This window comes from Lathamus discolor, chromosome 5, assembly GCF_037157495.1.
Source record: "Lathamus discolor isolate bLatDis1 chromosome 5, bLatDis1.hap1, whole genome shotgun sequence".
In the NCBI taxonomy this organism is placed as follows: Eukaryota; Metazoa; Chordata; class Aves; order Psittaciformes; family Psittacidae; genus Lathamus; species Lathamus discolor.
In genome coordinates, this window is record NC_088888.1 from 19,419,513 (window position 1) to 19,442,420 (window position 22,908).

General features: G+C 42.4%; 1 protein-coding gene across 4 annotated transcripts in view; it reads left to right on the forward strand.

Moving 5' to 3' along the window:
- The window catches only part of CMTR1 (cap methyltransferase 1), a 28,143-nt gene that overhangs the window by 2,020 nt on the left and 3,215 nt on the right, over window positions 1–22,908 (forward strand). For all 4 annotated transcript variants that reach the window (XM_065680007.1, XM_065680008.1, XM_065680009.1 and 1 more), the window contains exons 2-23: window positions 150–278; window positions 2,585–2,727; window positions 5,044–5,202; window positions 6,641–6,733; window positions 7,477–7,548; window positions 8,195–8,289; window positions 8,394–8,466; window positions 8,668–8,866; window positions 11,311–11,429; window positions 11,686–11,782; window positions 13,023–13,155; window positions 13,695–13,874; window positions 14,282–14,338; window positions 15,285–15,342; window positions 15,989–16,057; window positions 16,233–16,364; window positions 16,863–16,985; window positions 17,668–17,759; window positions 18,380–18,448; window positions 19,878–19,925; window positions 20,478–20,590; window positions 21,300–21,408. In XM_065680007.1, the coding sequence (XP_065536079.1) occupies window positions 155–278; window positions 2,585–2,727; window positions 5,044–5,202; window positions 6,641–6,733; window positions 7,477–7,548; window positions 8,195–8,289; window positions 8,394–8,466; window positions 8,668–8,866; window positions 11,311–11,429; window positions 11,686–11,782; window positions 13,023–13,155; window positions 13,695–13,874; window positions 14,282–14,338; window positions 15,285–15,342; window positions 15,989–16,057; window positions 16,233–16,364; window positions 16,863–16,985; window positions 17,668–17,759; window positions 18,380–18,448; window positions 19,878–19,925; window positions 20,478–20,590; window positions 21,300–21,408 (2,357 nt within the window). In that variant the 5' untranslated portion in view covers window positions 150–154. The remainder of the gene's footprint in view (window positions 1–149; window positions 279–2,584; window positions 2,728–5,043; window positions 5,203–6,640; window positions 6,734–7,476; window positions 7,549–8,194; window positions 8,290–8,393; window positions 8,467–8,667; window positions 8,867–11,310; window positions 11,430–11,685; window positions 11,783–13,022; window positions 13,156–13,694; window positions 13,875–14,281; window positions 14,339–15,284; window positions 15,343–15,988; window positions 16,058–16,232; window positions 16,365–16,862; window positions 16,986–17,667; window positions 17,760–18,379; window positions 18,449–19,877; window positions 19,926–20,477; window positions 20,591–21,299; window positions 21,409–22,908) is intronic.

Genomic DNA, 22,908 nt, shown 5'->3' on the forward strand with positions numbered 1-22,908 from the left:
TTTTACATAAAGCAAACTACAGTTGAGAAGCATGATACTGAAAAGTCCATGAAACGATCTATGCCACCATGCTGTGGTGCATTACCCTTCAGCATGCAGGAGAAAGTTAATTTGCTTAATGTTTACCAAGTGTGTTTATCTTCTTTCAGCAAAAATGAAGAGAAGGACAGAACCTGAATTTAGCAGCCCCCAAAAGAAGAAGAAGATAGCAGATTTGGGATTAACCCTCAGTTCTACTTCAGATGATGAAACTCAATGTAGTAATCATACTACTCAAGGTAAGGCTGGAGATAAGATATATTCTACTGCTGGTAATCTAAATACTAAGTAGGAATCGAACCAATGTCTCCTAAATCCTAACTGATAGCCTTCAGGGGCATACTTTCTTTATAGGAAAACTAGATACTGCTGTTTACAACCTTGATTTGGTGTGATTTTTAATATTTTTTTTAATAAGCTTTTTTTAAAAAAAAACCCAAACCAAACACAACAACCCTCATATCAACAGTTTGGTCTGGGAACTGCATGAATTCAGAAATAGAAAATAGAACATTAGGAAGGTGGCAGTGCATGGTCCAAAGCAGTAAAAATTCTTGTAATATATGAGCAGCATTAATCTCTTCAGTCCCAGCAGTTATTTCTGTTTTGGAAACTTTCAGTAATGAGGAGCTGTGGGTGTTATGCCATAAAGAAACATAATAATCTCTCATTGTTTAAAAAATAAAAATTAGTAATCTTCCCCATCTGCAGAAATGTGAATGCAAAGGGCAGGTTGATTGGGACTCCTGCATTGTAGCACCATTGCTTTTGCTGGCTCAGTGTGGTTCGGGGTGGGAGTTGTGAGAGCTCACGGGTGTTTGGTTTCAGAAAGAAAAAGTAGGCAATTCATTTACTTAAGTTGGAGTGTGCTTTCTCACCTGGAGCTTGAGGTATGCCAGAGATGGGGCAAGTACCCTACACAGTTGGTGTTGCTGTTGCAGAGTCCTTTAAACTCTCTCAGGATGGTACTGCAGGTTGCCTTATGGTCATGCCTGCTATTTCTGAGTCTTGGGATTTCCAATAGTCATAAAGTGTTAGTGAGAAAGGGCCTGAACATATAAAGAAGCCTTCATCTTATGAAAATGGAAGGGGATGTGTATGGAAGATGAATTTGGGAGTAGTCATAATGACAGGGGGTGTGTGGCGCTCTATCAAGGCTGGAGGTGAGTGAGGAGGTCAGAGGTGTGGGGTGTGAGAGCTGGGGTAAGGAATGCTGTGTGAACTCAGGGCTGAGCTAAAAAATTCAAACTAGTATTTTTTCTGTTTCACCCTTTTAATTACTAAGTTCATATGTGGGTCAAATAGTCTGTGAGCCTTAATGTTTAAGAAACAAGTTGATACAGTTCAAGGACAACATTTCAGATAGGGTTAATTGTTTAGTAGTCTGTTACACCCATTGTGCTTTCTGATGAAAGCAAGAAGGTTGGGTTAGAGAAGTGATTTGAAGTCTGATCTCAGCTGGGCATGGCCTAGCTAACATTAAAAGCAAGGAGAATTGTGATTTCTGTAGTGGTGATTGTGTCTGAGGCACATCATGAGCCTCTGGAAGATAAGACACAGCTCAAAAGCAGGCAGCAAAGTTAGTTGAAACCGTGTGTTGGGGAAGCAGAAAGGAGTAACTATTCCTAAAACAAAAACCTTTGTGAAGGAAAGAGAAATGTAGCTTGTGTGAGAGACGTTTGAAAATCAAGATGGAATTGGGTACAGACAGAGCTTTGTTGTTTGTTGCCCATGAAGGCTTTCTTTGCTGCATCAGTTTCAGGTGAATTTCAGGTGACAAAAGCTTATTTTGAGTGCCTGCTGTGTGTGGTGGTACTTACTACCTTGATTGGACCATTGGCTTGATTAACTTCTTTCTCAAACCTTTGTCATGGTATTTTTAAACTAGATGGATATCTTCTAATGTTGTCTTTCACTTGGGTTTGTATGCATCAGGAAACTCTGGAGGTGAAAAACTATCTTGTTTACTGTAGTGAACTTGTGGATCTTTGCTACTGAGGTATATAGTGGAGTCAAACTGAAGTTTAATAATGGGGACTAAGGGATTCAACTCTTTTTCCTGCAGTATTGGCCATTTGGTAGATGCTGTGTACTTGATGTGGATTTTTGGTTAAGTTAGGGATGGTTTTACACCTGTAGTTAGGTAGGAAAATCCAGTGTGTTTTATCAAGGTGTCAGTAAGTGTCATTATTCTTGTGAGAGGATCTCTGTGGACTTTCTCAATTCCTCAAGGCCACTGCAAAGGTTAGGCACACTGCAATGTGCTATCATGGTGATGCTGTGGGCTGCTCTTCTGCTGTAATGGGATTTGCCCAGCCCTCCGTGGGGTCTAGAGTCCATTGGCTCACAGAGGTTTTGTGTGTGCCTGAGACAGAGGGGCAGATAACCAGGTGTTGGTTCTACATAGCACCTTTGACATAGTGAAGTGTCCTCTCTATGTGTGTTTTGAGAGGATTTAATGAGTCGCACCGTATAGTTCTTAATGTGATTAATGAAATGTCTTTCTTCCATTTTCATACTCACTTTTTTTTATGTTTGTTTTCAGAGTCTTCCAGTAGCAGCAGTGGGTCTGAGAGCGAGAACGATGAGAAAAGACCAGTCTTCAGCAATGAGTTCAAACAAGACTCTCTTGTGGAGGGTACTTCATCTCGCTACTCAATGTATAACAGTGTCTCCCAAAAGCTCATGGTAGGTCAGAATAGAACCAAACCCTTGGGATCTGATGAGAGCAAAGCGAAAAGAACAGTCTGTTTTAAAAGATTTTTGATTCTGATTTTGATCCTTCTTGTATCAGGGTTCTCTGCTGCTTTGTGCCAGCTGCTGAGCAGCTGGGGGAGTCTGGGAGAGCTTGGCTGAAGGGGATCTGCTAAAAAAAATAGTTGATTAATGTCCAAGGCAGGGAGGTGAATGTGAAGGGAAGGACCTCTGTGTCAGGCAGCTTGCTGAACTTGGAAAAAAGAGTCCTACCATGTTATTTTGCAATGCTTGTATTAGCAAATGCCTTGTGAGAAAGGCCTTAACAAAGCCTGTGATGGACATTCATTTGTTTGGTCTTGGAGGCTGGCTGGCATACCCTTGTAGAATTACTACCTTAATTATTATGGTATTCTAAGTAGTGCCACTCTGCTTTATGTAGGGCCAGAAATTTCTTGGAAAGGCAGCGAACTGTGAACAATGGCAGCTGTGACAACTGAACTTTAAAGGTGATCACTTGGACTGCACAGTGTTAGTATGGGGAATAAAGAACTTTTAGGAAGTTCTAAGAAAATGGTTGAATGTATCTTGGTAGTCCCAAATTTAGCAACTTGTTCCTGAGCTTAAAGGCAATAGTAGGCTGTAGAAAAGAGGAGTCTTTTTTGGCACATGCTGTTACAGTTATTTCCTGATACAAACTTTGTCACTGTGGTATCACAAGTATCTTGTAATCCTGAAAGAATTTATATTCTTGATAATAGAAACAAAAATGTTATTTCCAGGGGCAGCAGAGAAGATGAAATGTATAGCTGTGTATTACTTGAAATAAACAGGAAGCTTGATACTCTACTGGGGACTGAATTTGGGTCTCTCTTTGTTCTGTGCTGGTGCCATACTCACAGGAGCAGGGGTCAGCAATCTTTTCAAGATAGTAGGCCTGCTTTTACCCGCCTTTGCCAAGTTAGAAGTTCAGTCTTCTGCTAGAAGCTGGGAAGTACTAGCTGTTGCTAGGAGTGGGAACAGGGAGATACTGCCTCTGAAGGAGTGGTATGTTGCTGACCAGCAGGATTGTACTTCTAGATGAAAAAAAGAACTTTCTTGCTCAAATCAAAACTCAATGGGATCCAGAGCCTGAGAGTTGCTGATTGTGCCTCTGCAGATCAATCCTGTTGCAGATCTTTCAGAATCTCTCCATGTGCATTTTTGGCACTGGGCTACAGTGTGCTGATTTTAACAAAAGACTGTCTTTCACTTGGAAAGTTCTCTCTGAGCCAGTTAGGATGTATCCTTTTAGTCACCACCATGCAGGAGCTTTTGCTACTGGGTTCAGGAGGCTTTTGTTTGTAAGGCCTCATAAATGTGAATGTAAAGACTGATGTGATATCGGGTCTGGTTGAATGATGTGGTAGCATTAAGTATGTAAAAAGAAAACAGTCCTTGATTACTAGATGTGCAATATTCTGTCCTCAGAAAACCAGTGTGTAACAGGCTAGGTGGCTGTCATGTTTGGTGTACATACTTCAAGGTCCAATTTAGAGCCAGACAGAAAAGGCAATGGAAAAACACCATATACCTTTGTATAAAACCTATCAGATGTTCTTGTGTGGCTGTTCATACAGACTGGTGATAAACAATGTTTTTGTTGCTTCTAACAGGAAGGACTGCATGAATAACATTAATTCAAGGTGGAACTTAGGGATTAAGTCTTTTATTTACTTATTGTCTTGTAGATGCATAGTAGAGGGAGTGAAATTGATTGCATTCATGCTTTTGTTGTTCTCTTGTTCTAAAATTTATGAGGAGAAAAGCCTGAGAAACTAACAGTTAATGAACATACTTCTTTTAACCTAAGAGATGGGAATGGGTCTTGCATTCCTCTGTGAGTTTTAGGTGAAGTTTTAACTGATGCTTGAAATGTATGTGAGTGCATGTTCACAACCAAGAATATCATCACAACATGAATTTTTTCGTGTACCAGCGTCTTCTGTTTTATGAACCTTCTGTGCTTATTGAACACTGTTGTGAATGGCTCCGGGCTCCTCACTACTTCTCCCTCTGAGCAAGCAGTCCTCAAATTCCTTTTGTAGTTTGCTGTCATCTCAAACATTATTCTTCAGTTTCACACAAGAAAACTAGAGATGAAGTTAACTCAATATTAAGTTCTAAAAACACAACTGAGATTAAAAATGTTCAATGCCTTCAAGTCATGTTAGGGTGATATGCCATTTTCCCTGCTATGTTTTGATCCCAGTACTAGTACATAAACTCAAGTGCACTTGCCTGAGTGTGCTCCCTTTGTTTTCTTTACAGGCCAAGATGGGCTTCCGGGAAGGAGAAGGTCTGGGAAAATATGGCCAAGGCAGGAAGGATATTGTTGAGGCTTCCAACCAGAAGGGAAGGAGAGGCTTTGGGCTGACCCTCAAAGGATTTGATGGGGAGCTCAATATTGATTGGCAAGATGAGCCAGAGGTAAGTACTTCATGTTTTGAATCTGTTTTCTGTTGCTGTGTTCAGGATTTCCCCTCTAGGGATGATGTTCAGTGTTGTCTGGTACAACTGGCTACAATTAAGTGGCCCCTATGGGCAGACCCAGGCCTTATTTTGACCCAGAACAGCAGGGCAAAACTTGTTCTGTTTCACGTGTTGATGTTCTGGCACAAAACTAGTTTCAGATGGGTTGTTGCTGTGGTCTGTAGGATTTGAATTTGAGTGTGGAGTAGTGAATGTGACTGGTAAACTGTAAAGAGCTTGAAAGCAAATCTGATTTTTATTTGCGTATCATTTTTCATATCTGTTTAAGTGACATAAAAAAGTATTTTCTCTGTTTAATAGTCCCAGATAAAATGCTCAGATATTTTATTTCTGTGTCTTGTCAAGCTTTTAACAGGAAATAGAAATCACAGAATCATAGAGTGGTTTGGGTTGGAAGGGACCTCAAAGCTCATTCAGTTACAACCCGCCTGCTATGGGCAGGGACACCTTCCAATAGACCAGGTTGATCCAAGCCCCGTCCAACCTGGCCTTGAGCAGTGCCAGGGATGGGGCAGCCATAGCTTCTCTCAGCGACCTGTGCCAGCACCTCGCCATCCTTACAGTGAAGAATTTCTTCCTAATATCTAATCTAAATGTCCCTATTTCAGTTAAAAAACATTCCCCATTGTATAAAGTCCCTCTCCAAATTTCTTGTAGTCCCCCTTTAAGGACTGGAAGGACAGTAACCCAGAAGGTCCTAGCCATTGTTAGTCAAGTGCAGCATCACTTGGTGCAACATTATAGTACTTCACTCTCCATTCTTTGAGTTGTTTTCAGTAGTTGAAAATAATATCGGAGATTATTCCTTGAGAGCCAGGAATTTGAGACCTGTTCTGTAGGCTCATTGGTTTAGGTCTCATTCTCCAGTGTGTTTCTGCAGCTCACAGCAGTTAACTGTTCTGTATGATTAACCCTTGTGGATGATACTACTATAATAAATATAAGGTCAGTAGATCTTAGCAGCCTCTCTTTGTGGAGAAGTAGCATCACTTCAATTTTAACTGCAAAAAAAATTCCTTTCTGACATCATAGAAGTGTTTTAAGCCTGTATTTTTTTTGTAACTCTCTCTTTTGCAGTGACTCTAAAATGCACCTTAGGAACCTTCTCTAGGCTTTTGCTTTGTCTTGATTATCAGACTCTAAGGAGAGGAGAGTGGTGTGGGGAGGTTTGTGTTTGAGTTTTATTTAATTAAAATATTATTTGTTTGGATTTTTTTTTTTTTTAGAGTAGGATAGAAAGAACTGTATGTTTGGCCCCAAAGTCATGGCATAACACCTTATGCTAGGCTTGGGAGGCAAACTTTCAGGGAGCAATTAGTTGTTATATTTTGCTAGCAAAAACATCTTTGGCTCTTTCCATGTCTTGCATTTGCAGCCTAGTGCCTATGAGGAGGTAGACTGGTGCCTCGAGTGTACCACAGAAATCCCTGATGCCCAGGAGCTGAAGGAGTGGATGACTGTGGGGAAGGTAATTTTTTACATCTCAGTATTTACCAGTCCAAGACAACACAGGACTGCTCAGCCTGAAACAATTGCCTTGTAACAGAGTTGTAGAACAACCTAGACTGGAGGGAACCTCTGGAGACTGCTGGTGCAGTTTCCTGCTTAAAACAGGTCCAACTACATCAAATTGCTCAAGGCTTTGTTTGAGTTTTGAGTATGCCTAAGGATAGATGTTTCACAACCTGTTCATCTGTTTCAGTGTTTGATATCCCAGCTGACGAAAGAAAATTCCCATGTGGCTAATTGGCATCTCTTTTTGTGTGCAGATTGTGTCTATTGTTTCTTTTCCTATTGCTGTTCATTTCTGAGAGTCTAGGTCAAGCTTCTGTGTTTCCTGCCATTAGGTACTTGTAGACAGCAGTAGGATGTCCCTTTCTCTATTCTGAACAAATTGTTCTCTGTCTTTCCTCATATACCAGGTGCTTCTGCACCCTTGTCCTGGTGGCCCTTTTGCTGAGCTTATTCCAGTACATGTCTTGTGCTGGGGGGGTATGTGCTAAACTGGATGTAGTATTCCACATGTATTCTCAAGATGCCTAACAGGAAAGAATAATTCCTCAGCCTGCTGGCTATGCTTTTGCTAATATAGCCGATAATGTGTTTGGCAGCCTTCATCCATTACTGGCACATGTTGCATTCTGAAATGATGTTCTGAAATGCATTCTGATACCTTTGCTAATTGTTATCTGTGTTCTTATTCTGTTCCAGAGGAAGATGGTGATTGAAGATGAAACAGAGTTCTGTAGTGAAGAGCTTTTACATAATGTTCTACAGTGCAAGGTGAGTCCCTTCCTTTAGAAGTGAACTGAAAGTTTGGGGAAGTGAAATATTGAAAAGGATTGAGTAGTTTACTTAGATGATTGGCAAGAGCTCAGAACGTCCTCTTTCACCTCCATGCCATTGGTATGACCTAGCATCCTGGTTGTTACTGTCTGTTCAGCAACCTGGTTTGCACCTTGGCCTTCAAATTGATGAATGAAAAGAGTCTCCTTTTCTTAGTTGGACCGAAAGGCTGAAGACTTGAATAAACTAAGGAAATAAACTCCCTTTTCTTCTGTTGTATGTTCCAACTTCTGTTCTAGATTTTTATCATGCCCTTCTAAATTGCAGTGGAGTGTGAGTGTGTGTATACGTACAAGAGAAATACCTTAGGCTGGGGCTGCTTTTGAGGTGGCTAACTACATTGTCAGGCTCTGGAACTATCAGTACAGAATTCTTCAGTGTCATTAAATTTGCTTAAGAACTGGGGTGGCTTAGAAGAGTGAGTATCATCATGTGATATTAAAAACCATTCTGTATTGGTGAACCAGACCCTGCATGGAGTTTGCTTTTTAAGGAGAGAAGCATGAGGGTAGCAAATGCTCATGCCTACCTATCCTTCAAGCCTGTGTCAAGTCCAGCTGCTCAGTTTTGTTTCTGTCTGCAGAGTGTATTTGATGAGCTGGATGGAGAAGAAATGCGTCGAGCCCGAACAAGGTCTAACCCGTATGAGATGATCCGTGGAGTCTTCTTCCTGAACAGGTTTGCAAAAGTTCTAGTAGCATAGTCCCTTTCCTGTTTATGTCCACTTTCAGCCATGGGAGTCAAGGTCGAAACTCAATAGGTCCTTATGTATGTGATCACAGGGCTGCAATGAAGATGGCAAATATGGACCATGTCTTTGACTACATGTTTACGAACCCGAAGGACTTCCATGGGGTGAGGGCCTTTATTTAACCTTCAAATAGCAATGCTTTCTCAGAATGGGGAAGGTGGGGAGAAAAGAGAATCCTTAGGATACTAGCTGTGAAAAAAGGTGCTTGAAAGAGACTTCTCTGAGTAGTGTAGTTCATGGTGTATCTGGTTTGACTGCTGGGAGCTGTTTCTGGGCCAGTAGAATTTCATCACTTTCCTTTGCAGAGGCCTTTGATAAAGGAGCGAGATGCAGAGCTGCTCTACTTTGCTGATGTGTGTGCTGGTCCTGGAGGCTTCTCGGAGTATGTCCTGTGGAGGCGGAAGTGGCATGCGAAAGGATTTGGCATGACCTTGAAAGGACCAAATGATTTTAAACTAGAGGACTTCTATTCTGCCTCCAGTGAGCTCTTTGAACCTTATTATGGTATGTAGTGCATGCGTGAGTGTTACCTGATGTTTTTGCTTATGCTGCAGCCTCTCTATCAGGAGTGGGGCTGGTACTGGCATCTAAGAGAAGCCTGTTTATAGAGAACTGTTTTGCAAGGTAGGATAGGGCTATCATCTGAGAGAGTTTGGGATTGGTGAGCTTGCACATAAAGTCACATTTCTGCACTTCTTTCCAGTCTGCTGTGGGAATGTGTCTCTTTATCATAATTGGCACTTGAGTGCTTTGCTTATCTGAACATTGTAAAGTGCTTTAAGCTTACTTGACAGTATTTTTCCCAATTCACTGATGTCAGCCTGGAACACAGTAAGATGGCTTACCGTAGCATCAGAGAATAGTTTGGGTTGGAAGGGACCTTAAAGATCACCTAATTCCCACCCCTTCCCATGAGCAGGGACACTCCCACCAGGCCAGGGGGCTCAAAGCCCCATCCAACCTAGCCTTGAACTCTGCCAAGGATGGGACAGCGACAGCTTCTCTGGACAACCTGTGCCAGGGCTTAACATCCTCGTAGTAGAGTTTCTTCCTAATGTCTAATCTAAACCTCTCTTTCAGTTTAACACATTTGCCCCTCATCCTATCCCTACACTTCCTGATGAAGAGTCCCTCCCTTTCCTGTAGACCCCCTTAAAAAAATACTGGAAGGCTGCTGTAAGGTCTCCCCAGAGCCTTCCTGTCTAGGATAAGCCACCTCAAATCTCTCAGTTTGTCCTCACAGGGAAGGTGCTCCAGTGTCCTGACTTGCCCAAAGGTCTATTAGCAGCATCAGAGATGGAAATCTTGCCTTACTGGCAGTATGCTTCTATATCGGACCTCCTTTGGTCTGCTTTGGTAACTGATTGTGGGCTCTTAGTAAAAACAGATAAACCACATTTGGCCTAGAGGCTGCGTGTGAATCACTGTGACTAAGTGAGCTTCTCAGTCTGAAGAGGTTTAAGCTAACATGTTTTACTTTGAGACAGACTAAGCACGCGTACACAAATGGTTGCTGCATCTCACCTTGTGAATGGTAACTTTTTAAGCATGGTCATATGTTTGAGCCCTCTTTCTGCATAGCTTCTAGGAAAAGGAAGGGAAACACAAGGATTGCTAATATTCCTGCTTCTTACCTCACACTGTATAAAGGAAATCTGAGTGTGTCTTGTAGAGAAGAGGGTTTGCTTTTCCATTATTGTGCTTCCCCCCTGCTTCCCTCAACCATTGACTCTTTTTGACTGCCACTTTTGACACCTGACCATGAACTCTTCGAGAATGATTAGCACTTCATGATTAGATCTGTTCAAGTGAAGGTTCATGGCAAGGACAGCAAGGCAGATAAACACTTTGTTCTAACAGTTGCAGCATTTGGATCTTCAAAACTCACTGCAAACTGGTGTTCTTATGGAGAGAAGGAGATGCCTTGAAAAATGAATAGCCCAATGACTTTGATGCATTTTCTTGATCTGTCTGTTACACTGTGAAGTCTAGTGATATGTGTACAAACTCTCTTATAGTGATGGGAAGGAAGTAGACTACTGTGATACTTGTGAAGAATGGTCACATATTCGGGTGTCACTTAACTTACTGACAGGATGATTGACGAGGAATTTAGTTATCAGAGCATTATCATGCATCCTCAACTCCACAGCTTTCTGGTCTTCCAGTTCAGTTAATAGAACTGTAGTTGCAGGAGATGTACAGGGACTAATACCACATAGAAGTTCAAGCTTCTTCAGAGTTATCATTCTTGAGCTCTAGACTGCACCTTAGACTAGCATTCTAAAACACCAAGCCGGAGGACAATGTATCTCTTTTTAGAAAGAGCCATATGGGAAAACTGCAAACACTCATGCACAAACCTTATTTCCTTTTATAAACTTGTTCAGAGGGTTATTTTGGCACTGCTTTTTTTAAATTCAGGATTACATTGTGTTTGGAAATAGAGTATTGTGTTTCTTTGGAATGATCAGAATACTTAGCATAAGGTTGCTAATACATAATATCAATAATTTGCCTTGTCTGTGAAAACCTGTTATTAACAGGTGAGCTGTGCAGTGAGGTTGGACCTTACTTTTTTCTTTTAGTAGGTTCAACTATGTGTTGTTCCTACTTGGATGTGAATATTATGCTGTTGTGTCATCAGTTCTCATCTTGGGGAAGGGCAGCGAATAATTTGTCTTTTGCTGAGGCTAATGTACAACTCATCAGTTGAGCATGGCTGTTATATGGCTTTGTCTAACCCTGACCACACAATCTGGATAATTTTGCTAAATTAACTGGCATCTTCGGTGGTGAACAAGGGAAGGTATTAATGCTTATTCGCCTCTCAAGGTCTGTGTAATTGCTGAATAAATGTTAATTGAATACAATAGATCACTGGCACATACTGATCTTTTGTCAGAACTTGCAAACATGTTAGTAATTGTCTCCTCTTTTTCCCTTAGGAGAGGGAGGGATTGATGGAGATGGAGACATCACTCGCCCAGAGAACATTACAGCTTTCCGGAATTTTGTTTTGGACAATACTGATCAAAAGGGAGTGCATTTCTTAATGGCTGATGGGGTTAGTCCTTTTCATTTTCTTCTTGCTCTAATGACCAAAAATGTTACCTCAGTCTGCATATAGTAGAGTATTTGACATGTGTCCATAGTTAACAATGTGAAATTCCTCAAGGCATGTCATTAAAGTTCCCAGTGGCAGTGGTTTTTGCCTGAAAGAAACAGAAATGATCTTGATTCTGTGATTTAGCTGCACAGAACCCTTTTTGGTTGACTGACAGATGTGTGGATATACTAATCACATGGTATGTACTTTGCAGGGTTTCTCAGTGGAGGGTCAGGAAAATCTGCAAGAAATTCTGAGCAAACAGCTCATGCTTTGCCAGTTCCTTACAGCACTGTCCATTGTCCGGACAGGTATGTTTTATCCATTCATCTTCTTCCTCATTCTCAAAGGTGTAGGTGGAATTGTGGAAGGATATTAATATGCTATGAAGTCTGCTCTGCAGTGGGGCTTAGTTGCACAGAATTGTATGTGTACATGTACATCCTGAGATGGTTGTCACAAAGCAAAGAGAACCGGGACAAATATCTCTGTCTATCTTGCTTTAATTACAAGCGTGAGGTAAAATGCATTGGTTTAAAACTCTTACAGTATGTTGTGTAGAAGACTTGGGCTAAGGTCACTGGTGTGATAACTGGACAGTATAGCTGAGTTTTATGGCACTAGCTGGACCAGCTGCTTCCTGAATACTCTAGCAGTGCTCTCTGGTTGGAACAAAGAGTAGTGTTTATCCAGTTCATCCTTGCCTCTAACTTGTGTTTTTGCTCCTTTAAATATGCCATCTCTGTGATCAGAACAAGATGATGCCTCACATTGTCTTAGCTATACCTTATTGTTGCCAAATGATGGACATGACAGCTCCATCTGGTTTTGATGATTCCCTTCTGCTGAATTTAGTTAGCCTTTGGCACTGGTGCAGAAGATAAAAACGCTCATTAAGTTATCATTTATCTTGTGCCCTATGTTTAGAAGTACCTAAGGCGATGGTCTGCTTGGCAGTAGTCTCAAATGTGATGTGGGAAAAGGAGCAACCTTCTTTAAGTGTTTCCTGTCTGGACAGATAATAGCTCTGTAAGACTGCTTTTTCCTTGGGGAAATTGTGAATCTTGTTTGAAGGCAAGGGGCAACATAGACTCTTTTCCTTCTAGATGGCGAGTTACTCTGTTTAGAAAACATCTGTTAGTTTTCTTCTCCAGCCTGAGGTTTCTTGTTCATTGTAGAGCTCAGGTTCCACTGAGACTTTTGCATAGCATGCTGCCATGCTATAGGGCACAGTTTGGGCCTGGAAGGAGAAGGTGGGGACATGGAGAGAAGATTTGCTCATGAGAGAGCACGCATACTCATTTGATCCTGGTCAGGGAAATGCTTTTCGCTTTGCTGCAGAAATATGGGGAAGATGGTTCATGGAGCCCCACTGGCCCACTTCAGGAGTGCGGTTTAGTTGCTGTTTAATTGTACAAAAATAGTCTTACCAGTTTTGCAGAAGACAAGCTTATTGAGGTGCCTGATATCTCCTTGTTCCCTTATTATGTGCTGGTATAGGTGTGCTTCTTCTGGGTTGTTTTTTTTTATTTTGTTTTGTTTTTTTCCCAGGAGGACATTTTGTCTGCAAAACCTTCGACCTCTTCACTCCATTCAGTGTGGGACTTATTTATCTGCTGTATTGCTGCTTTGAGCGAGTGTGCATCTTTAAACCTGTGACAAGCCGCCCCGCCAACTCGGAGAGGTGAGATTCTTGAGCATGAGGGACTATTAAAGAAACCCTATCCTCTAAATACAGTGATAGATGGATTTGGGTAAGTCTAGTGGAAGCTCTGTGAGCTGTCTCAGTTGGCAGCTGTCTTGGAGCAGAAACATTTTACATGCTTAGCAAATTATGATGTTTGACAAGGTAAAGAAGATACTGGCCAAATTACCTTTCTGGGGAGAAGGCAGTTGAACTGTTTTGCATGGAAAAACTGTGGTTCCAGTCAAGCTAGCGCGTATTACATGTGTTATCATTGTACCTGTCAAGTTCAGTAGAATTGATTTACTACTTGAGGGAGATCTGTGGGGCTTTTCAATAGGGCTGAGTTTCCCAGTCTTTCCAGAGCATAGGAAATGTATAATGACTTTGTGATAGGTAAGATTGCACCTTCCTGGGGATAACCCAGGAGGAAGAAAATTCCTGTGATATGGGAAACTGTCCTGATAATGGAAGTGTGGCTAGAAAGTTGGTTGTGTAGAAGATGTGAACCCATGTGATCTCTCTGCCTTGCTTTACAGGTACATGATATGCAAAGGCTTAAAGCTGGGAATTGATGATGTGCGGGACTACCTCTTCATGGTGAACATTAGACTCAACCAGCTGCGTAACTCAGATGTAGATGTGAACCTTGTTGTCCCACTGAATGTGATCAAAGGCGACCAGGATTTCTACGATTACATTGTCCAGTCCAATGAAAAGTGAGTGCCTGTGGGCAATGAGAGCTGCTGCCTGTAGGCAGGTTAATCAGTACGGCTTTCAGATGTAGCTTCTTGCACTCCTGAAGGTACTTGTCGATGATGCTACAGTGCTCTGCTTTTGCCTCTTAGGAGGCTTAGCAGAGCAGAGGTACCTCATGCAGAGAAAAATGCTATATACTGTTAGTGACTGGCCCCCAAGTACTGTCTAGCAAAGAAAGGAGGCTACTGCCTAGTTCTTCCCAGTGGCCTTCCTGACATTTTCAATCATGTTGGCAATGATCCATCACTGTTCTAAGGCTCAGACGGGTTTCCTCCTGTTGTCCCAACACTCTTCCTTGTTTTGAACAGCAGAACAATCTCGGTGGCAGTTAACTTGCTTCCTGGTTGAAACTTGTTCTCTCTTTCAGCCACTGCAAAGTTCAGATAAAGGCATTAGCGAAAATTCGTGCCTTTGTTCAAGACACGTGAGTATATTCCTCTGGCTTTTGGTGAAGACTGAATTAACCTGCTGTAAATGAATTGTTTTGCCCTTCTTTAATTTGTTCTTGACTTGAGCTGTTACTTGGCTTGGCCTTTGGAGCCAGGAAGTGAAGAGTGCTTTTGGGTAGCTCAGTTTATTTGCAGAAACATGTAGGTGGCTGGAGGAGTCCTGAAAGTTGATGGTCTATTATAACCTTTGTTGAGAAGGCTTCCAGTCGTTGCATGATTTTGTAATTACCATAAGTGGGTCTGCTTCTCAGCAGGAATGTAAGCAGAGAAGTAACTTCCAGCTGGTATGTTCAATTCTACAGTAACCATCTGGGTGTGGTTCATAGCTCTTCATTTTCCAGGGGCAATTCAAAGCATCTAAATTACATACCTAGAATTACCTAAAACTGATGATGGGAATTCCTTGCGTAAAACTAAAGCCATTGCAATGCATAGCTGTTTCCCTGGCATATCTTTCCTGTTCAGGTGTCATTTAGAGATAATACGTAGTAGAAAGGTGAGTGAATCTGGTAGCCAGGAGTCAATCCTAACATTGAAACTGTTTTATTTCTGTGGCTTTCAGCAGGACTTCATTACTATTTGTGAGTTGTGCTATGTACCCAGCTTTGGGAGATTAGCACAAGTTCATACTAATGAATAACTTGTGAAAATCTTGATGCCCAGTGGTACTTCCATCAGATGGAGTGATAGCTGCTGATCAGTAGTGCAAGCCATGAAACAAAGCTGAACATGGGGATTGGAGGGGGGTGAAGGGTATGAAAAGAAGACGGCATCCTCTTTTGTGTAACTGGTTGAGGAACAGTGCATGTTTGTCATTCCCAAGCCAAACACTGAAAGATATGTGTCTTATAGGGCTGGGATATGTAATGCTGCAAGAGTAGGGAAGTTTCACCATCTTAACAGTCTGCTGCCTTTATCTAGGACGCTGATGGAACCACGGCAGGCTGAAATCCGAAAGGAGTGTCTCCAGCTATGGGGGGTAAGCAAGCTGCCAAGCAGGGAGGTTGTGAAGGTGTCTTGCTGTGGTGAAACAAGAATGGAGCTGCAGTACAGATAGGACTTTATAGCCAGAGGTTTAGTATGTTGTCTTGTGGGAAAGTCAGAGACCATTTCAAGCTGTTTATGTAAGCAAACAGGATATTTCTGATTCATTATGTGTATGGCTTAACTGAGGAGGCTTCTTTGCTGCAGTTCAGAATATTTCACCATGCACAGAGTGAACTCAACAGCTAGTTCCCAAGCAGCAGACCTTTCCAAAAGGTCTTGTTGAGGAGTCTGCAGTTTTCTGAGCTTTTGACTGCAGTGGGACCATAGATCTGGCATGCAGTATCACAGGCTAATTGTGTGACTTCAGTGAAACAGTATTTCACCAAAACATGCATAAAATCAAAGATTTAGTCTGAAACTTTCTGAATTTGCCTGTAGTTTCCCAAGAGATCTGGTATGCCTACATTAAATTTGCAAAACACGTGAGACTTTTTATTTGACAGATTACCTCCTTAGCAACTGGAATTCCAAGAAAAGGGATTCAGGGGCAGGGTGTTCTGTCATGTATTGGAACCAGAAGGGTTCTTATGAATATGTCAAAAAAACAGTACTTATCAATTATTTGGATTTGTTTTCAGATTCCTGATCAGGCTCGTGTTGCACCTTCATCTTCAGATCCAAAGTCCAAGTTCTTTGAGCTGATCCAGGTGAGACTTTACTTGGAAGCTTATTCCAAGTCCTTTCATACAAACAGAACTTTCTCCATAGGAATGAACAGATGAAGAAACTAGTTCTATGGATCATTGTTCTATGTAGAAGTTGCATTTACCTACTTATTGATGTATTGCGTCTAATCTGCTTTTTCCATACTTTGCTTTTTAGGGGATGGACATCGATACCTTCAGCTACAAACCAACACCTCTGAATTCCAGTACACTGGAGAAAATTCGCCAAGTGTTAGATTACCGGTGTATGGTGTCTGGAAGTGAGCAGAAGTTCCTTCTGGGGCTAGGGGTAAGTGCTGAGAACAGTCTGGGAGTTTTGCTGGTTCATTTCAGTGCTGCTATTCTGCCTTGAAGTTTCAAGCCCATCCTTTCCTGTCCTTAAAGGCCAGAAAGGATCCCCATCAGCAGTCTCTCAGACTAGTTATTTTATGCTTCTTTTTTGTGACTCCACTGCTTTTCACACTAATTAACCCTGATTTTGTAATTGCAGGCTACACAGAGACCTGTACACTTTCTAGTGTCTCTAATTATCTTCACTGTCCTTTTGAAGGTGTTCTATTTCTGGTTCTTTCTGTGGGTATGAAAAGTCACTGGCAGATTAGAATGAGTGTTTTTGTTCCTTTGCTGTAGAGATTAAGGTTCTTCCTTGAAAATTCTGACAAAGAAGCTGCTTATGACAGCCTAGGACAAAAAGATTGTGTGAGGGCTGCTCTGCAGTTAGAGAACTCTCTTTCACCCCTGCCCTCATGAAGCTGTGGCTGAATCTGACTTTGCCTTCCACACACAGAAATCGCAGATCTACACTTGGGACGGTCGCCAGTCAGATCGCTGGACAAAGCTGGATTTGAAAACGGAGCTGCCACGAGATACCCTTCTCTCTGTGGAGATTGTTCATGAGCTGAAAGGAGAGGTAGGAGTCTATTCTCTCCTTTACCAAATGGCTGCAAACACAATGAGCAGTTTCACCTATTCTCTGTAACATACTGCAGAATAAGTGTTCCGTCTGTGCCAGGTGCAAGGGGTTTTTTTGTATATGATCTTTAGAGAAACTCTTTTGGATTAAGTTCCTTCTTTCTCTCCAGTGCTAGATACGAACTCTTAACACTTTGGACCTGACATGCTACTGTTGTCGTACATGCAGTAGCAGATGACATTGCCAACATGACATAATGTGTTTATGGCTCTTTGAGTACATAATTGCTCAGTAGTGGTTGCGGTCTTTGCCTTGGGGAAAAGATTCTCATGGTGTATTAACAGCATAGGTCATTGGTGCCTGGGACTTTGCCTGTCCTCTGGCATCTCAGATGAGGATGCTGCAGTGCACACTTTCTGTGGTACCTGATAAGGAACAGAGAGCTGGTGTTGGCATCTGTGGTCCTGCCCTTTCTCTCTCCTCTGAGACAGAACTGTGTAGTTGGGTTAGAACAGTTCTTGGAGGATGGTGAAGGGGTAGCAGGGAACTGTGTGTTTCTAGTATTGAGGAAAGGTGTTTTCTTGTTAGAAGAGAATGATGTCCTGTCAAAAAACAGGCTATACATCAAAACTAAAATAGCAAAAGTTTGATCAGTAAATTTCTGTATTGTCCTCCACAGGGGAAAGCCCAGAGAAAAATCAGTGCCATCCACATCCTTGATGTCTTGGTGCTGAATGGCAGTGATGTTCGAAAGCAGCATTTCAACCAGAGGTATGTAGGATCTGGGAGAAGCTTCTTTCTTGTATGTGAGTAGGAGTAACTAAGAAACACGGTTCACAGTAGAAGGAGAATGCTGAGTACAGGGAGGCAAGTGCATTCAGCTGAAACACTGCTATAAGGATGAACTGTGAATGAATCCACTCTGAAGTTGAAGTATTTATAGCCTTTTCCAGCTGTACCTTTTCTGTGTATGAGGGCAGGTCTCGCTCCTTTCTTAGTCTGGGGTGAGTCAGGCTCAGTATGGGTAAACTGAGCATCCTGGGAATAAGAACGAGCATAGCTGGCAACTGGCTGAGGGAGAAGAAACAAGCCTCTGTTTCTTTCCTTGGGGACATGTTGTCTCTACTAGTCCTGCTTTCCTGCTGATACACCAATGTGTTCAGCAGCATGTGGGCTTGCAGTGGGAGCTATGGAGACCCATTCCGAATGGATAATAGGCAGTATCACTTGGCACTGAGCTGGGAGGACAGGGTGAAAAAAGTTGCTCAGTACTCATTAGGCTAGCAGTGGAGCATGTACTGAAGTGTCTAGTCAGTTATTCTGCTGAAACCGTTAGCTGCTGTGCCAAAGATCTTGCTAGATTTCTGGATTCTCCTTCTGTTTTCATTCAGGATTCAGCTGGCAAAGAAGTTTGTCAAAGCTGTGTCTAAACCTAGCCGGCCAGATATGAACCCCATCCGGTGAGTTGAGGACTCCTTTCTTCAGCCTGATGTGCTTTGGTTTTGGTGTGTTGGAGGATGAAGATAAGGAACTGAAGGAGAGTTATATTTCAAGCTGAAATTCACAGTTCTGTTATATTCAATGGAAAGAGGATGAAAGCCCTTAAAATATCTAAGATAAAGGTTGATAGTGGAGAAGCTGTGCCCTCCTTTCACGTATTAGATAGTCTTGTTTTCATCATAGGTGGACTGGCTGGTGCTGATTTCAAATATGTGCTGTAGTAGGTCTATCACCCAGTTAGGTTAATCATTGCAAAGACTTCTATGTCCTTGTCTGCCCTGAAGGGTCAGCAGCAGTACAGAAATACTGACTGCTAGTAGATAAATGAAGTGCTGACCAGTATTTACAAACTCCAAATGCTTAGCCTGAGGAGAAGGCTTTCCTTGCAATCCCATGAAAGTTTCTGACAAAGAGCTTCAGCTTTGGTTGCTTCCTGACCTTCCATTTCATTAATTCTGCTACATCTTCTTCTGGAGCATAAGAGCATCATTGTGCTGGGTATCAGATAGTTACTGTGAATAAAACAGCTTCTGTTTCAGAAGCCAGAAATGCTGTGAATACTGTGAGAGAAGCTGGAGGAAGGGAAAGAGGATGTTCTCCTTGGTGGCTTAATGAATGATAATGAGTGGGATCTCAGTGAAACTCAAGACAGACAGTTGCAGTTAACAGGAAAAGCTCAAAATGTTGGGGAGGGCTGAAGTAAGAAGGAGAAGTGTAGAAATGGGTTGTAGAAGGGTCCTTTCCTGCTCAAACTGTACTTTTTGAAGCCTGATGCTTGTAGCAGCATGTAGGAAAATAGGTGGTTGGGGTGTCAGATCAGAGGCAGTGCTTTTGAAGCTTTTTGATTGTCTTTTTGTGTCTCAGAACAACAAAACCAAAAGCAGTTTGACATAGCAAGAGTGATGGCTCCAAATAATCTTTACTGATTTTCTTTTTTTCTAATTTACGAGAAGCTGGTTTTACCTCAGGGTAAAACACAAGTTTGTGGCATCCCTGAGGACGTCAACGGTGAGGATCAGGCAGTTCAGTTTTACTATGAGGGTAGCATGCTGAGGCCAGAACCTGCCTGGTGCTGACCTTGGTGAATTTGCCTTGTGAGAAAACAAAAGCACCTGGCTTTTGTTGTCATTCCTCTTCTGTATACCCAGCCTGAGGTAAAAATGCAGCGAGGAGGCTCATATGCTGCTTACGAGCATGCACTGCATGCACATGTCAGGTTTTCTCAAGCGGGAGAAGTAAGGGACTGGATTGATGAGAAGGGTGGACTTCAGTCATGCCTGACCACCTCATGCTGTACAAAATGAACTGTTCAGTGCTCCCTGTAGCTGGGACACAGAAAGAGGACAGTTGAAATATTTTTAAATCATGTTATTTGTCTTTTCTCCCCAGAGTGAAGGAAGTTTACAGATTGGAGGAAATAGAGAAGATTTTTGTGAGGTAAGTGAGCAGCACAAGTGAGACACTTGAGGGCCCATTGAGGTTATCAGCCACCAGTGCACAGGAATGTGAGGGATGTGTTGATCTGTGCTTGAGGAGTCCTGGAGAAAGAGCTATTAAAGCTCATGCAGCTGGTGGCTCAGAGCATCATCCTCCTGAGTTCTAATGTTGTAAATGTGGCCAATGGCTTTACAACAGTAGGAGTATGAATGGGACTTGAGTTTGTGTGCAGAAGTATCTGTGGCTTGAAAGATGAAGAGTTCATACCTGAAATGGGAATGCCTTTTGGAGTGTGGTAGATGGTCACAGGTCTTTCACTGCAACACTTAATTTGTTACGTGATCTAGACGGCTCTGGCTGGTTACTCTAGCCATGTCAGGGGAGGCAAGAAACAGAATTCTCCAGGATGTGGTGATTTTGCCCTATTAGGTGCAGTGCTGCCAGTTTTCACTGTGACCCTCTGGAAAGGGCATGCAGGTTGCATGTTGGGTGCAAGAGGATAGTAAAGGAAGAAACAGGGAATCTCTATCACTGCCTTCTCTCAATATTTAGGTTAGAGATGAAAGTCATCAAGAGTTCAAGGGGAATACCCCGGCTGTCCTACACTGGCCGAGATGACCGGCACTTTGTGCCCACAGGACTCTACATTGTACGGACTGTGAATGGTAGGAAGAGAGTATCTCTGCTCTTATTTAACTTTTCTTTGTATCTTCAAGTAAAAAGTATCGACCAGGCTTGCTCCTGTTGTAACTGGGTAAAAAAATTAATGGGAGTATTCCAATGACTAGAGATTAACTGCATGTAATGAGGGTAGCTTGGATTTGAATAAGAAGCTGTGGCTGCCCCATCCCTGGCAGTGTTCAAGGCCAGGTTGGACCGGGCTTGGAGCAACCTGGTCTAGTGGAAGGTGTCCCTGCCCATAGCAGGGGGTTGGAACTGGCTGATCTTTTAAAGTCCCTTTTAACCCAAGCCATTCTATGATTCTAGGATCAAGTTTTGGGTATTTATATGATAGGTTTTTCTGTTGCATCTCAATTAGCTATTGTTTAGGTGATTTCATTTCTTTACATGACTGATGACCTTATTTTTTAATGAGATCATAATTTGTTCAAGAAGAGATTTTCCAGAGTAGTACTACGTGGAAATATCCTATTTGGAATGTCAACTTTACATGCAGGGAGAAGGGAGTTTTCTCAGTGAACAGAGAACAGCTTGGAAAGCAAGTCTTCTTGGGGGAGGGAAGGAGAAAGGACTAAGAAAAGAATCAGTTATTCTTAAAGATTCCTCCTCCCTGCTTGCACTGTATGTGTATTAATACTGTGCTTCCCTCCCATCTTGCCATTTTCTATCTGATCCCTGTGACTCTTCTGCAAGATCCCTGGACAATGGCATACAGCAAAAACTCCCAGAAGAAATTCTTCTTCAACAAGATAACCAAGAACACAACATACAACCTCCCTTCTGAGTCCATTGCACCCTTTCAGTGAGTACAGGCCAGAGCTTCGGCTATGGAAGAACAGATGTGTGTGTGTCTGGGTATTTGGGAGTTCTGCTCTGTTCTTGAAGTCATTTGCAGTGCAGGTGCAGCTTAGACACCAGCAGGGTGTGCTGCAGGAGCTGGCACCTTCTCATACTTTTAGATGATTCTTGATCTGTCTTTGTGGGGTTTGCAATTAATTGCTATGAATAACACACATCTCAACTTTGCTCCCCTGTCTGCATCAGAGTGCAAGTTACTGAACCTCCCTGCACACAGGGAAATGGAAATTGAGCTCAGTAACTGTAATTTGCTGCATGTCTGTATTTTAAGATGCTTGGATGGAAGTTGTTAATACAAGAGCAAATCCCACTTCATTTAGCCCAGGCTGTGCAATAAGCTGTAGGCAGCTGGGAGCTGTTTGAAGAGAGTGTGGGAGTGAAAAGCAGTAGCTCCTTGGGAAAAGATGGAGTGGCTTGTCAGTGGACAGCCATTGACATTGTGGCTGCTGAACTCCATCTGTATCTGTCGAGTACTAGGCTAAGTCCATGTTGTTAAGCACAGCAAATTCTGAATTTGTGGTATTTCAGGGCTCTTGGGTGGAGATGTTTTGCACCCCTCGTGCTCAGGTGGTCTCAAGAGATGCCCTCCACTACCAGTACCCAGGACTGTGCCTCTGAGCTTGATAGGAAAAGAAGGTTCCTGACATTCTCACTTTGAATCTCCTTACTTACCCTACAGCAGTGCTCTTAAGAATCCTTAAGTTTTCCTTAACCAGCTAAATTGAAGAACAGGCTTAAAAAGCAGAGGCACAGGATGCTTTTTCCATTCGTCAGGATGGGCTTAGTGTTCTGCCTGTGCGCTCTGAAATAGGTCAGCATGAGACTGAGGAGGTGGCGGGAGTGCTTGTGTGGGACTCCAGAAAGGATGTGTGGTGTTGTGGTTAGTGAGTACTAATGTGTCTATAATTAGCCACTGACATGTGCTTTTGTTGCTGTGCTAGTACTGCTTTGTTAGAACAGTGGCACTAAATAAGCTATGAATATTAAGTGTCAGTAGTTGTACAAAACTAAAGGCTGCTCTGTTGTCAGTAATTAGCAGCTCTGTTTTCATTATGGCTGGGACTGTGCTGATGCAGTGAGGGAGGGATGTGTGGGATGGATGACATGAGAGATGGCATTGTAGGACCAGAACGGTCAGCAGCCGAGGGGAGTTGGTTATTTCACAGGAGGGGAAGAAGGAGGTGATCCTAGCTGGTTTTGTACAGTGTGAAGTGCTATTCGTTTGAAAAGCTCCACAGGACAGCTATTACTGATTCTAGTAAGTTTGTGGTGAGTGATTAGATTGCTGCTGCTGGCAGGCTTTCTGAATTCTTCATTAAAGCCTCTCCATTGCCTGCAATGACAGTTTCCTCTCAAAAACTTGGAGCTGGGGGAGGAAGAAGGTTTTTCCCTAATGACATGTCTCCTTCCAGCAAATACTGAACTATATCTTGACTGAAGCTAG